General features: G+C 44.5%; 1 protein-coding gene across 5 annotated transcripts in view; it reads left to right on the forward strand.

Annotated features, from left to right (window-relative positions):
• CCSER2 (coiled-coil serine rich protein 2) overlaps window positions 1–12000 on the forward strand; it is a 170054-nt gene that overhangs the window by 51737 nt on the left and 106317 nt on the right. For 3 of the 5 annotated variants that reach the window (XM_044302561.1, XM_044302564.1, XM_044302562.1), the window contains exon 3: window positions 3253–3455. In XM_044302561.1, coding sequence (XP_044158496.1) covers window positions 3253–3455 — 203 coding nt within the window. The remainder of the gene's footprint in view (window positions 1–3252; window positions 3456–12000) is intronic. The other 2 variants (XM_044302563.1, XM_044302565.1) reach the window with 1 other exon arrangement.

The following is a 12000-nucleotide window of genomic DNA, read 5'->3' on the forward strand; positions in this document are numbered from 1 at the left end:
TATAAAAATTTTGCTGTAAAGAAGAGGCATGTGATCTCTGCTGAGTCAAATTCAGTTTTGAGAACTGCAAAAGTAAACCAAGCATCTGTAATAATATCTTGTAGGCAGAGAAACTGCCAATAATCTTGCAAAAACCTCTGGAAGAGCATGACATTGTGAATGGATTAATGGAATTTATTTATCAAAAAAATTGCACATATAGAAACATAGAATGTGTCGGCAGATAAGAACCATTTGGCCCATCTAGTCTGCCCAATATACTAAATACTATGGATAGCCCCTGGCCCTATCTTATATGAAGGATGGCCTTATGCCTATCCCATGCATGCCTAAACTCCTGCACTGTATTTGCAGCTACCACTTCTGCAGGAAGGCTATTCCATGCATCCACTACTCTCTCAGTAAAGTAATACTTCCTGATATTACTTTTAAACCTTTGCCCCTCTAATTTAAAACTATGTCCTCTTGTAGCAGTTTTTCTTCTTTTAAATATTCTCTCCTCTTCTACCTTGTTGATTCCCTTTATGTATTTAAAAGTTTCTATCATCTCCCCTCTGTCTCGTCTTTCTTCCAAGCTATACATGTTAAGGTCCTTTAATCTTTCCTGGTAAGTTTTATCCTGCAATCCTTGTACTAGTTTAGTAGCTCTTCTCTGAACTCTCTCCAAAGTATCAATATCCTTCTGGAGATATGGTCTCCAGTACTGCGCACAATACTCCAAATGAGGTCTCACTAGTGCTCTGTCGAGCGGCATGAGCACCTCCCTCTTTCTACTGGTAATGCCTCTCCCTATACAACCAAGCATTCTGCTAGCATTTCCTGCCGCTCTATGTCATTGTCTGCCTACCTTTTAAAGAGATTCTGTCATCAGAATTTAGGCCTATAAGATAAACATATGGCGAGGTCCCTACCAATACACAGAATCCTAAAGTGATCTTATCAAATGCGCCTGTGGCTCTATAATCCATATAAAACCTGTCATTCGCATCACAAATGTGTCCAAGGGGACGTCTTACGATGCAGGGTGCCCGGCTGCAGCCATCTCCTTTCGGTGCCCAGCGCCACCCTCTGAATTGAAATTGCCGCCCTTCCTTTCATTAGAGCCTCAGCCAGATCGCACGGCGCATCAGGTTATACCTAGTGCGCATGCGTGGGGACTCCTGTCAGCGGCCTCGTTATGTGAAGCATAACGAGGCTGCTGCCAGGAGTCCCTGTGCCTGCGCACTAGTTATAACCTGATGCGCCCTTGTGATCTGGCTGAGGAGGCGTCCCCTTGGACACATTTGTGACGTGAGTGACAGGTTTTATATGGATTATAGAGCCACAGGTGCATTTGAAAAGATCACTTTAGGATTCTGTGTATTAGTAGGGACCTCGCCATATGTTTAGCTTATAGGCCTAAATTCTGATGACAGAATCTCTTTAAGTCTCCTGAAATAATGACCCCTAAATCCCTTTCCTCAGATACTGAGGTTAGGACTGTATCACAGATTTTATATTTTGCTCTTGGGTTTTTACGCCCCAGGTGCATTATCTTGCACTTATCAACATTAAATTTTAGTTGCCAGATTTTTGACCATTCCTCTAGTTTTCCTAAATCCTTTTCCATTTGGTGTATCCCTCCAGGAACATCAACCCTGTTACACATCTTTGTGTCATCAGCAAAAAGACACACCTTACCATTGAGGCCTTCGGCAATTTCACTGATAAAGATATTAGAGGGTTTCTATTACTTCGTTTTCACATAATTAGCTTTCAGCGGATCACTAGTGTCTGAAAGCTAATTATGTGAAAACGAAGTGGTAGAAACCCTTTAAACAATATGGGTCCCAGAACCGATCCCTGAGGTTCCCCACTGGTAACAAGACCTTGGTCTGAATATACTCCATTGACTACAACCCTCTGTTGTCTGTCCCTCAGCCACTGCCTAATCCATTCAACAATATGGGAGTCCACGTACAGCCTTATTCTACATAATTTAAAAAACGAATCTTTATTTCATGATGGTAAATCTCTTATTCCTTGCGGAGATCAGGAGACCGAAAGGGAATAACCAGCGGTAGTTGATCCCAGCTTCCCTCAACGCCACTGTTAGGGGTTTCAACACCCTTCTCTTCTGCAGCGTGGTGGGCGAGATATCCTGAAACACTTGGACTTCTGAGCTGCCTATAAAAACATCAGGAAGGTCCCGCGCTTTCTTCAGCAAAGCCTCCGTGTCCCTATAGCTGAGCAACCCACAATGATATCCCTCGGGTTCTCCGAGGGTAGGGGCTTGGGTCGGAGGGAGCGATGCACACGTTCCACCGCTATGGATGTGGCCCGGTCAGCGCCTACCAAGAAGGAGAACAGTTCCCTCATAATGCTGAACAGATTTTCCTTATCGGATGCTTCTGGAAAGCCTCTTATCCGTAAGTTCTTTCTCCGGCTTCTATTTTCTTGATCTTCTATCATCGCGATAGTCATTAAGAGCCGTTTGACATAATGACAATGATTGTCTGACCGCTGTGTTGAGAACTTGCTGGTCCTCGCTCCGCTGCTCCAGGGTTTCAACCCTGTCTCCAATATGGCGGATATCAGCTTTAATGAGGGAGAGGTCTTCGGCTAGCGGGGCTAATGCCTTGCTCAAGGCTAAGTCCAGATAAGCAGCAGTCAGCGGAGGGTCGACCACTGCTCCTGAGGAGGGCGAGATGTAATCCTCATCTGCGTCCGAGCTATCCAACAGGCCACCGGCCCCTCCGTCTCTCCGCTTCGCGCCCGCCTGCCCATCTTGGGCTGCACAGTGTCTGAGCGAGGTCTCGGTTTGTTCAGGTATTTCTCCATAGATTTGTCCTGCTTGGCGACTTTACTCACGCTGGACATCTTCTCAGCAAAATCCTTAGGTTGGATCTTCACCATGTTAGGCAGAACGTGCTATAGACAGGCTTATGGAGAGCTTGGTGACGGGAGCTCTATTCAGATGCAACCGCCATGAAGCGAGGTCAGGCTCCGCCCCCCCTTTATTTCATGATGGAATAACCTTTGGCTGGTAATATATTTTCCTCAAAAAGCATTTTATATAAAAAAAATCTGATTTCATTTTAATTTTTTTTTTTTTTTTTTTTAATCATAGATTTTTATCCACCCTGCTTGTCCTTAGAGACTCTGTATAGATGTGACTTCATAACTCTCCAGACTTGACTGTTGTGTGCACATATATTTTTTTCTTTTAATGTAATTCTCTTTAAATGAATCTCTTTAAATGAATCTCTTTAGTAGAAAAAGAAGCGGAAGTGGGCAGCAGACCTTATGGAGAGACCAGGATTTCCCCAGATATGGATTATCGAGATCCGTCATCTCTTGAACTTTCTCCATCTGACAGCTCTGATGGAACTTACATGTGGGATGAAGAAGGAATGGAACCTATCGGAAATGTCCATCCATGCGGGAGCTATGATTCTTCAGAAATGAACAGCCTGGTACGTCACCGTTTTTACACTCTCTGTTGATGCACTGCTCTGCTTTTGGCCTTCGTTTTACAGTTTACAATATTATTTCAGGGTTAGTATCTTTGCCATTCCTTTGTTTCTGGTGACTGTTCTTGGATTTCTTGTCATTGGGCAGCATGCCCAAGGAGTTGACTTGTCAGGCAAATATAGTTCTGCAAGATGCCGTCCACCACGTGTAGTAGACACTTCTGGGTGCGGTCATCCATAATCTGCTGGGTGTTTCCCAGTTTCATACTCCATTGACATCCAAAGTTGCATTTAAAGTGGATATGTAAGGACTCGGATGCTATTCCAGGACAGCTTAGGATAAAGGGCGAGACGCTAAGCCCTTTTTTTTTTTTTTTCTTTTTTTTTTTTTATTAGAGGGAGAGGTGCTATACCCTTTTTTAACATGGCAGCTATTGGGAACAGCTAATGCACTAAATGCCTTCACTGCAGTATCTCCTAAGATACAGAAGAGGAGATGGTATAAGGCTACTTCAGTATCTACTTTATGAAGCAGTCGATGTTTAATTGAATTAACTGTATAACTGAAGGCGTTGGGGTCAGGTTTGGCACACAGAGTAAACCTCTTAAACCCCTGACCATGCAGGAAATTATCATTATTCTGCAATTGTAACATGATGCAACCCATTAACTGAGAAGAAGAATTCTTTACATCGTGATGACATGAAAAACAAAGAGCAATGTACCAGTCGCCAGGTTATCTTGTATGCACCAAATCCTTGAGGTTTGCGTTTTCATCCCTGCAGTACCTTTCATCCTATTGTGTTAGTTTACTAGTGACACCTAGTGGTAGGCAGTAGAAAGCACCACTGTCATCCAGCTAACGCCTTTTAGACTCCAGAAAATGATTTTTCAGTGTATGAGTATTTGCATTTGCTTTAACCTGTAGCTTATAGTCATCAGAGAAATCATTCTCTGTTTCATAGCGTTTTGCTGAAATTGTCTTTCTGTGCTTTGGCAGAGTTCTTTTTACTTGTGCCTTGCATTGACAGTCTTTGTAAGACAAGCTCCATCAATAATGCATGGCTTGGATACGTTTTAATTGGGTGCCTGTACGCCATGTGGGAGTCACAATACTGCTTAAGTAGGCAAAAACCAAGTAATTATTAGTCTTTAAGAAACTTTAGTCTTTTCTAGCTGTTTCAGAGTGAGAGGCACATTCAGAAACTTTCAGATACAATAGAAAACGCAGTTTAATCTCACAATAAAGTCCCACAAGCTGCAGTAATTCTTCCTGCGGAGATCAGGCTATTGGATAGTATTTACCATGGGGAACAATTGCACATACAGGTGAAACTTGAAAAATTATTTATTTATTTTATTTCAGTAATGCAACTTAAAAGGTGAAACTAATATATAAGATAGACTCATTACATGCAAAGCGAGATATTTCAAGCCTTTGTTATGATTTAGGATGATTGGGGTTTCATAAACTGTAAGCCATAAAGTCACAATTTTGAGGTCCCCTTTGCTCAGGGGGGTATGGATTAATTAGCTCACTAGAGTGTGACACTTTGCCTAGAATATTTCACAATATTCTAATTTTAATTTGCATTACTGAAATAAATGGACTTTTGCACGATATTCAAATTTTTCGAGTTTCACCTGTATGTCTCCTCCAGAAGCAAGTAAACTGTCTCTGAAGTGCCTCCAATGGAAGGCTCTCCTGTCAGTGGCCACCTCCTCATCAGCAGACTAGCCTGCTTCTGAGCTGTTGCTCCTCATCAGTACAGAATGTGGTTCTGACGCGTGAGATCCTCGGTGTACAGTCTTCTGATTCTTCTTATGGAGGTCAAGTTGGAATACATTGCAGTCTGCAGGTAGTATGTTATAGAGCAGGAGGAGTTAAGCAGATTCATATATAGTTATATAGAGAAAAAAAAAATCAGTAAAACTTGTCATTTATACTTTTTCAATTTCTGCTATTTCTGATTTCAGTGTTAATGGGGGAGGTGTTATGAGTCACTGACAGCTATCTATGTATACACACTTACACAGATAATGCTATCAATCACTGATAACGCCTCCCCCATGTACAGCTATCTATGTATACACACTTACACAGAAAATGCTATCAATCAATGATAACGGCTCCCCCATGTACAGCTATCTATGTATACACACTTACACAGATGATGCTATCAATCACTGATAACGCCTCCCCCATGTACAGCTGTCAGTGACTGACAGCTATCTCTGTATACACACTTACACAGATAATGCTATCAATCACTGATAACGCCTCCCCCATGTACAGCTATCTATGTATACACACTTACACAGAGAATGCTATCAATCACTGATGACACCTCCCCATGTACAGCTATCTATGTATACACACTTACACAGAGAATGCTATCAATCACTGATAACGCCTCCCCCATGTACAGCTGTCAGTGACTGACAGCTATCTCTGTATATACAAATACACAGAATGCTATCAATCACTGATAACACCTCCCCCATGTACAGCTATCTATGTATACACACTTATCAGTGATTGATACACAGATGATGCTAAGTGTGTATACATAGATAGCTGTACATGGGGGAGGTGTTATCAGTGATTGATAGCATCATCTGTGTAAGTGTGTATACATAGATAGCTGTACATGGGGGAGGCGTTATCAGTGATTGATACACAGATGATGCTAACGCCTCCCCCATGTACAGCTATCTATGTATACACACTTACACAGATGATGCTATCAATCACTGATAACACCTCCCCCATGTACAGCTATCTATGTATACACACTTAGCATCATCTGTGTATCAATCACTGATAACGCCTCCCCCATGTACAGCTATCTATGTATACACACTTACACAGATGATGCTATCAATCACTGATAACGCCTCCCCCATGTACAGCTATCTATGTATACACACTTGCACAGAGAATGCTATCAATCACTGATAACGCCTCCCCATGTACAGCTATGTATACACACTTACACAGAAAATGCTATCAATTGCTGATAACACCTCCCCCATGTATAGCTATCAGTGACTGACAGCTATCTCTGTATACACACATACACAGAATGCTGTCAATCACTGATAACATTTGCTCCATGTACAATGAAGTTAGAAATAGCACAGATTTAAATGAATAAGTTACAAGTTTTACAGATTCCCCCCCCACAAAACTATATATCTATCTGCTTAAGGCCTCATGCACACGACCGTTGTTTCATTCCGTGTCCGTTGTTCAGTTTTTCGTGATTTTCTGCGGACCCATTTCAATGGGTCAGTTGAAAACTCGGCTAATGCGCCATTTGTCATCCGCGTCCGTGATCCATGGTTCCAGTCCGTCAAAAAAAATATAACTTGTCCTATTTTTTTTCACGGAAAATGGTTCGCGGGCCTATTCAAGTCAATGGGACCGTGAAAAAACGCGGAGGCACACAAGATTGTCATCCGCGTCCGTTTTTTTCCTATCATTTGCATGGCAAACTTGACTTGGACTTTTCTTTTACTTTCCTTCACGTCTGGTTATCCTCCAAAAATAAAGGACGACATACGGAAACAAAAACGGAAATGGATCACGGAACAACGGAACCCCATTTTGCGTAACGGAACACAACAACGGTCGTGTGCATGAGGCCTAACTCCTCCTGCTCTATAACATGGTGCCTGTATAAAGCTATGCAGTCCCCAAATTGTGGAACGCACATGGCCCTGTCCGTGTCTTGCGGACCGCATAACACTTGCAGACATGTGAATGGACCCTTAGGCCTCATGCACACGACAGTTTTTTTTTCACGGCCCGCAAAAACGGGGTCCGTGGGTCCGTGATCCGTGACCGTTTTTTCGTCCGTGGGTCTTCCTTGATTTTTGGAGGATCCACGGACATGAAAAAAAAGTCGTTTTGGTGTCCGCCTGGCCGTGCGGAGCCAAACGGATCCGTCCTGAATTACAATGCAAGTCAATGGGGACGGATCCGTTTGATGTTGACACAATATGGTGCCATTTCAAACGGATCCGTCCCCATTGACTTTCAATGTAAAGTCTGGAGTTCTTTTATACCATCGGATTGGAGTTTTCTCCAATCCGATGGTATATTTTAACTTGAAGCGTCCCCATCGCCATGGGAACGCCTCTATGTTAGAATATACTGTCGGATATGAGCTACTTCGTGAACCTCAGATCCGACAGTATATTCTAACACAGAGGCGTTCCCATGGTGATGGGGACGCTTCAGGTTAGAATACACTACAAACTTTGTACAAGACTGCCCCCTGCTGCCTGGCAGCACCCGATCTCTTACTGGGGGATATGATAGCACAATTAACCCCTTTAGGTGCGGCACCTAAAGGGGTTAATTGTACTATCATATTCCCCTGTAAGAGATCAGGGCTGCCAGGCAGCAGGGGGCAGCCCCCCCCCCTCCCCAGTTTGAATATCGTTGGTGGCACAGTGTGCCCCCACCATCGCCCCCTCTCCCTCCCTCTATTGTATTAAATCGTTGGTGGCACAGTGTGCCAACCACCATCGGCCCCCCTCCCTCCCTCTATTGTATTAAATCGTTGGTGGCACAGTGTGCCAACCACCATCGGCGCCCCCTCCCTCCCTCTATTGTATTAAATCGTTGGTGGCACAGTGTGCCAACCACCATCGCCCCCCCCCCCTCCCTCTATAGCAGTAACATTGGTGGCAGTGTGCGGTCTCAACAGTAGAAGATTCATACTTACCTGCTTGCTGCTGCGATGTCTGTGTCCGGCCGGGAGCTCCTCCTACTGGTAAGTGAAAGGTCTGTGCGGCGCATTGCTAAAGAACTGTCACTTACCAGTAGGAGGAGCTCCCGGCCGTTCACAGACATCGCAGCAGCAAGCAGGTAAGTATGAATCTTCTACTGTTGAGACCGCACACTGCCACCAATGTTACTGCTATAGAGGGAGGGGGGGGCGATGGTGGTTGGCACACTGTGCCACCAACGATTTAATACAATAGAGGGAGGGAGGGGGGGGGGCACACTGTGCCACCAACGATATTCAAACTGGGGAGGGGGGGGCTGCCCCCTGCTGCCTGGCAGCCCTGATCTCTTACAGGGGAATATGATAGTACAATTAACCCCTTTAGGTGCCGCACCTGAAGGGGTTAATTGTGCTATCATATCCCCCTGTAAGAGATCGGGTGCTGCCAGGCAGCAGGGGGCAGTCTTGTACAAAGTTTGCAGTGTATTCTAACTAGAAGCGTCCCCATCACCATGGGAACGCTTCTGTGTTAGAATATACTGTCGGAAATGAGTTTTCACGAAGTGAAAACTTAGATCAGAAAAAGCTTTTATGCAGACGGATCTTCGGATCCGTCTGTATGAAAGCAACCTACGGCCACGGATCACGGATGCCAATCTTGTGTGCATCCGTGTTCTTTCACTGACCCATTGACTTGAATGGGTCCGTGAACCGTTGTCCGTCAAAAAAATAGGACAGGTCATATTTTTTTGACGGACAGGATACACGGATCACGGCCTCGGCTGCAAAACGGTGCATTTTCCGATTTTTCCACGGACCCATTGAAAGTCAATGGATCCGCGAAAAAAAACGGAAAACGGCACAACGGCCACGGATGCACACAACGGTCGTGTGCATGAGGCCTTAATGTGTAAGCCAGAGCTGTGGAAAAGTGAGCATAGGCAAAGAGATGAAGGATGATGGGGTGCTGCAGTAGAGCACATGTTCAAAGACGTGACCTCCTCAGCTAATTGATTAGGCCACATTAATGGAGCCTTAGCAAGAATGGAGGCTTGCATACCTTCATGTGGTTTTTCTCATCTAATTGTATATAGGCAAACTCTACAGTTTGTTCTCGTTATGGTCTTACAATTAAAGCAAAGATTGTATGCTAATGAGCTCTTAAACAGGCCTTGAGACATGACTTGGATAATAAGTTTGCCAGCACCACATCTGCAGACAGCTGTTTCGGGGTGATTGCCCCTCATCAAACCAGAGAGTACTGGCTTAACTGGATTAGAGGCCTAGGTCAGGATTTTGGGGGACTATATCTCCTTATGGAGAGCACCTTAATCGATCGAAAAGGCTTTTAGGCCATACATAATCTTCTGGAATTCTGACAATAAGGTATGCAAATGCTCTGTTAACGAGCTCTGCCTCTAATGCTACCAGATGTAAGGCAGCTATCATATAAGTCAATGTTCAACCCATTAAATGGGCTTTAAGAAATGACTTGAGTAGTAAACGAGCCATCACCTCATCTGCGGACAGCTGTTTCGGGGTGATTGTTCCTCATCAGTGCAGAGCAGAGAGTACTGGCTTAACTGGCTGAGAGGCCTAGGTCAGGATTCAGGAGATTCTATATCTCCTAATGAGCGTTGCCTGGCTTATTAGACTTCTCACACTGTTTAGGTGTTCTCAATTAAGTCTCATTAAAGCCTCATTCACATATCAGTGATTTTGAGCCAGAATTAGGATTGGAGCCTCCACAGACAGGTATAAGGGAAAGATTTGAACCTGTCCTGTATTTAGAGCTGGGCCTGGTTTGGGCTGACAATCACTGATGGAAATCACTGACCAAAACACTGATGTGTGAATGAGGCGTAAGGAGATATAGTATCCACTGAATCCTGATCTAGGCCTCTAACTGCTCTGCACTGATAAGGGGCAATCAACCTAAAATAGCTGTTGGCAAATGAGGTGTCGGCTTAGGCCTCTTTCACACTTGCGTTGTCCGGATCCGGCGTGTACTCCACTTGCCGGAATTACACGCCGGATCCGGAAAAACGCAAGTGTACTGAAAGCATTTGAAGACGGATCCGTCTTCAAAATGCTTTCAGTGTTACTATGGCACCCAGGAGGCTATTAAAGTCCTGGTTGCCATAGTAGGATCGGGGAGTGGGGGAGCGGTATACTTACAGTCCGCGCGGCTCCCGGGTCGCTTTAGAGTGACGTCAGAGCGCCCCATGCGCATGGATGACGTGCCATGTGATCACGTCATCCATGCGCGTGGGGCACCCTGACGTCACTCTGGAGCGCCCCGGGAGCCGCACGGACGGTAAGTATGCTGCTCCCCCGCTCCCCGCTACACTTTACCATGGCTGCCAGGACTTTAGCGTCCCGGCAGCCATGGTAACCATTCAGAAAAAGCTAAACGTCGGATCCGGCAATGCGCCGAAACGACGTTTAGCTTAAGGCCAGATCCGGATCAATGCCTTTCAATGGGCATTAATTCCGGATCCGGCCTTGCGGCAAGTGTTCAGGATTTTTGGCCGGAGCAAAAAGCGCAGCATGCTGTGGTATTTTCTCCGGCCAAAAAACGTTCCGTTCCGGAACTGAAGACATCCTGATGCATCCTGAACGGATTTCACTCCATTCAGAATGCATTAGGATAAAACTGATCAGGATTCTTCCGGCATAGAGCCCCGACGACGGAACTCTATGCCGGAAGAAAAGAACGCAGGTGTGAAAGAGCCCTAAATTGTTATCCATGTCACGTCTCAAGGCCTGTTTAAAAGGTCAAACATTGACTTATAGGATACCTACCTTACATCTGGTGCCAAAAACATTCTAACTGGTTATATGACCTCATATGAAATAAGCTCCAATGTGTATGTGTAGTTAAGAGATTATTTAGGTGGTGAAACCCCACTGTGGACAGGGATTGATGCGAGTGATGGCAGTCTCTGTACAACACTGTGGAATATGTTAGCGCTACTGTGTATAAGCATTAAGCAGCAGGAAATAAGCACCGTGATCTCTCAAGATACCGTGGCCTCAGGATACAAGATTTTCAACATACAATGGGCTTTTCTGACCCATCGTAAGTTGAAACCAGACTCAACATACAATGCCTCAGACCCAGATCCAACCAATCAAGGCTACTTAGTTGCTAGTTAGCAGCTATTCCTGATTGTAATATGTAAGGACTTGTTTTATCTGTCTTAGTTATCTGCTTATTTTTCTTAAATCTTTATTTTCTCTTATCTTGGGTGACATTTTGGGGCTTTGGAACCGATAACTCAAGTTACAATGGTTTCTACTATGGTTGTCCTGGAACCAATTAATATTGTATCTTGAGGGACCACTGTACTGTAAATCCTGCTCCTCAGCAGACTCTGTATGAAGAAACATTTCCTGTGGAACCTCTGGCATTCCAGCTGTAGTGACACTACATCTCCCAGCGTGTTCACTTTTATTGGAGTTCTGAGTACAATCAAGTGTGCACGCTGGGAGTTGTAGTTTTGCAGTAGCCGCATCTCCAGCAGTTGATAACCTCTTGTTTATGATGTAGTGGGCAGGAAGGTCGCCAGGAATCTCTCTGTCATGGGACACCAGTAATTTGTATTTTGGAGACCACAGAGCATCTATTCTCTAGGCCAGCACTGTGCCTTTTTATAAACTGATTTCCCAGCTGGACCCTAGCCCTTTTATTACATTTACATACGTGTGGACAGTACGATATCCTTGATTTTTCATCTGACTTTGGTGAGAATACCAAAGTGATGATATTTGGCTGAAGCTCCCAGCACACCATGTCGGTGCTTAAT

This window comes from Bufo gargarizans, chromosome 8, assembly GCF_014858855.1.
Source record: "Bufo gargarizans isolate SCDJY-AF-19 chromosome 8, ASM1485885v1, whole genome shotgun sequence".
NCBI classification, from domain to species: Eukaryota; Metazoa; Chordata; class Amphibia; order Anura; family Bufonidae; genus Bufo; species Bufo gargarizans.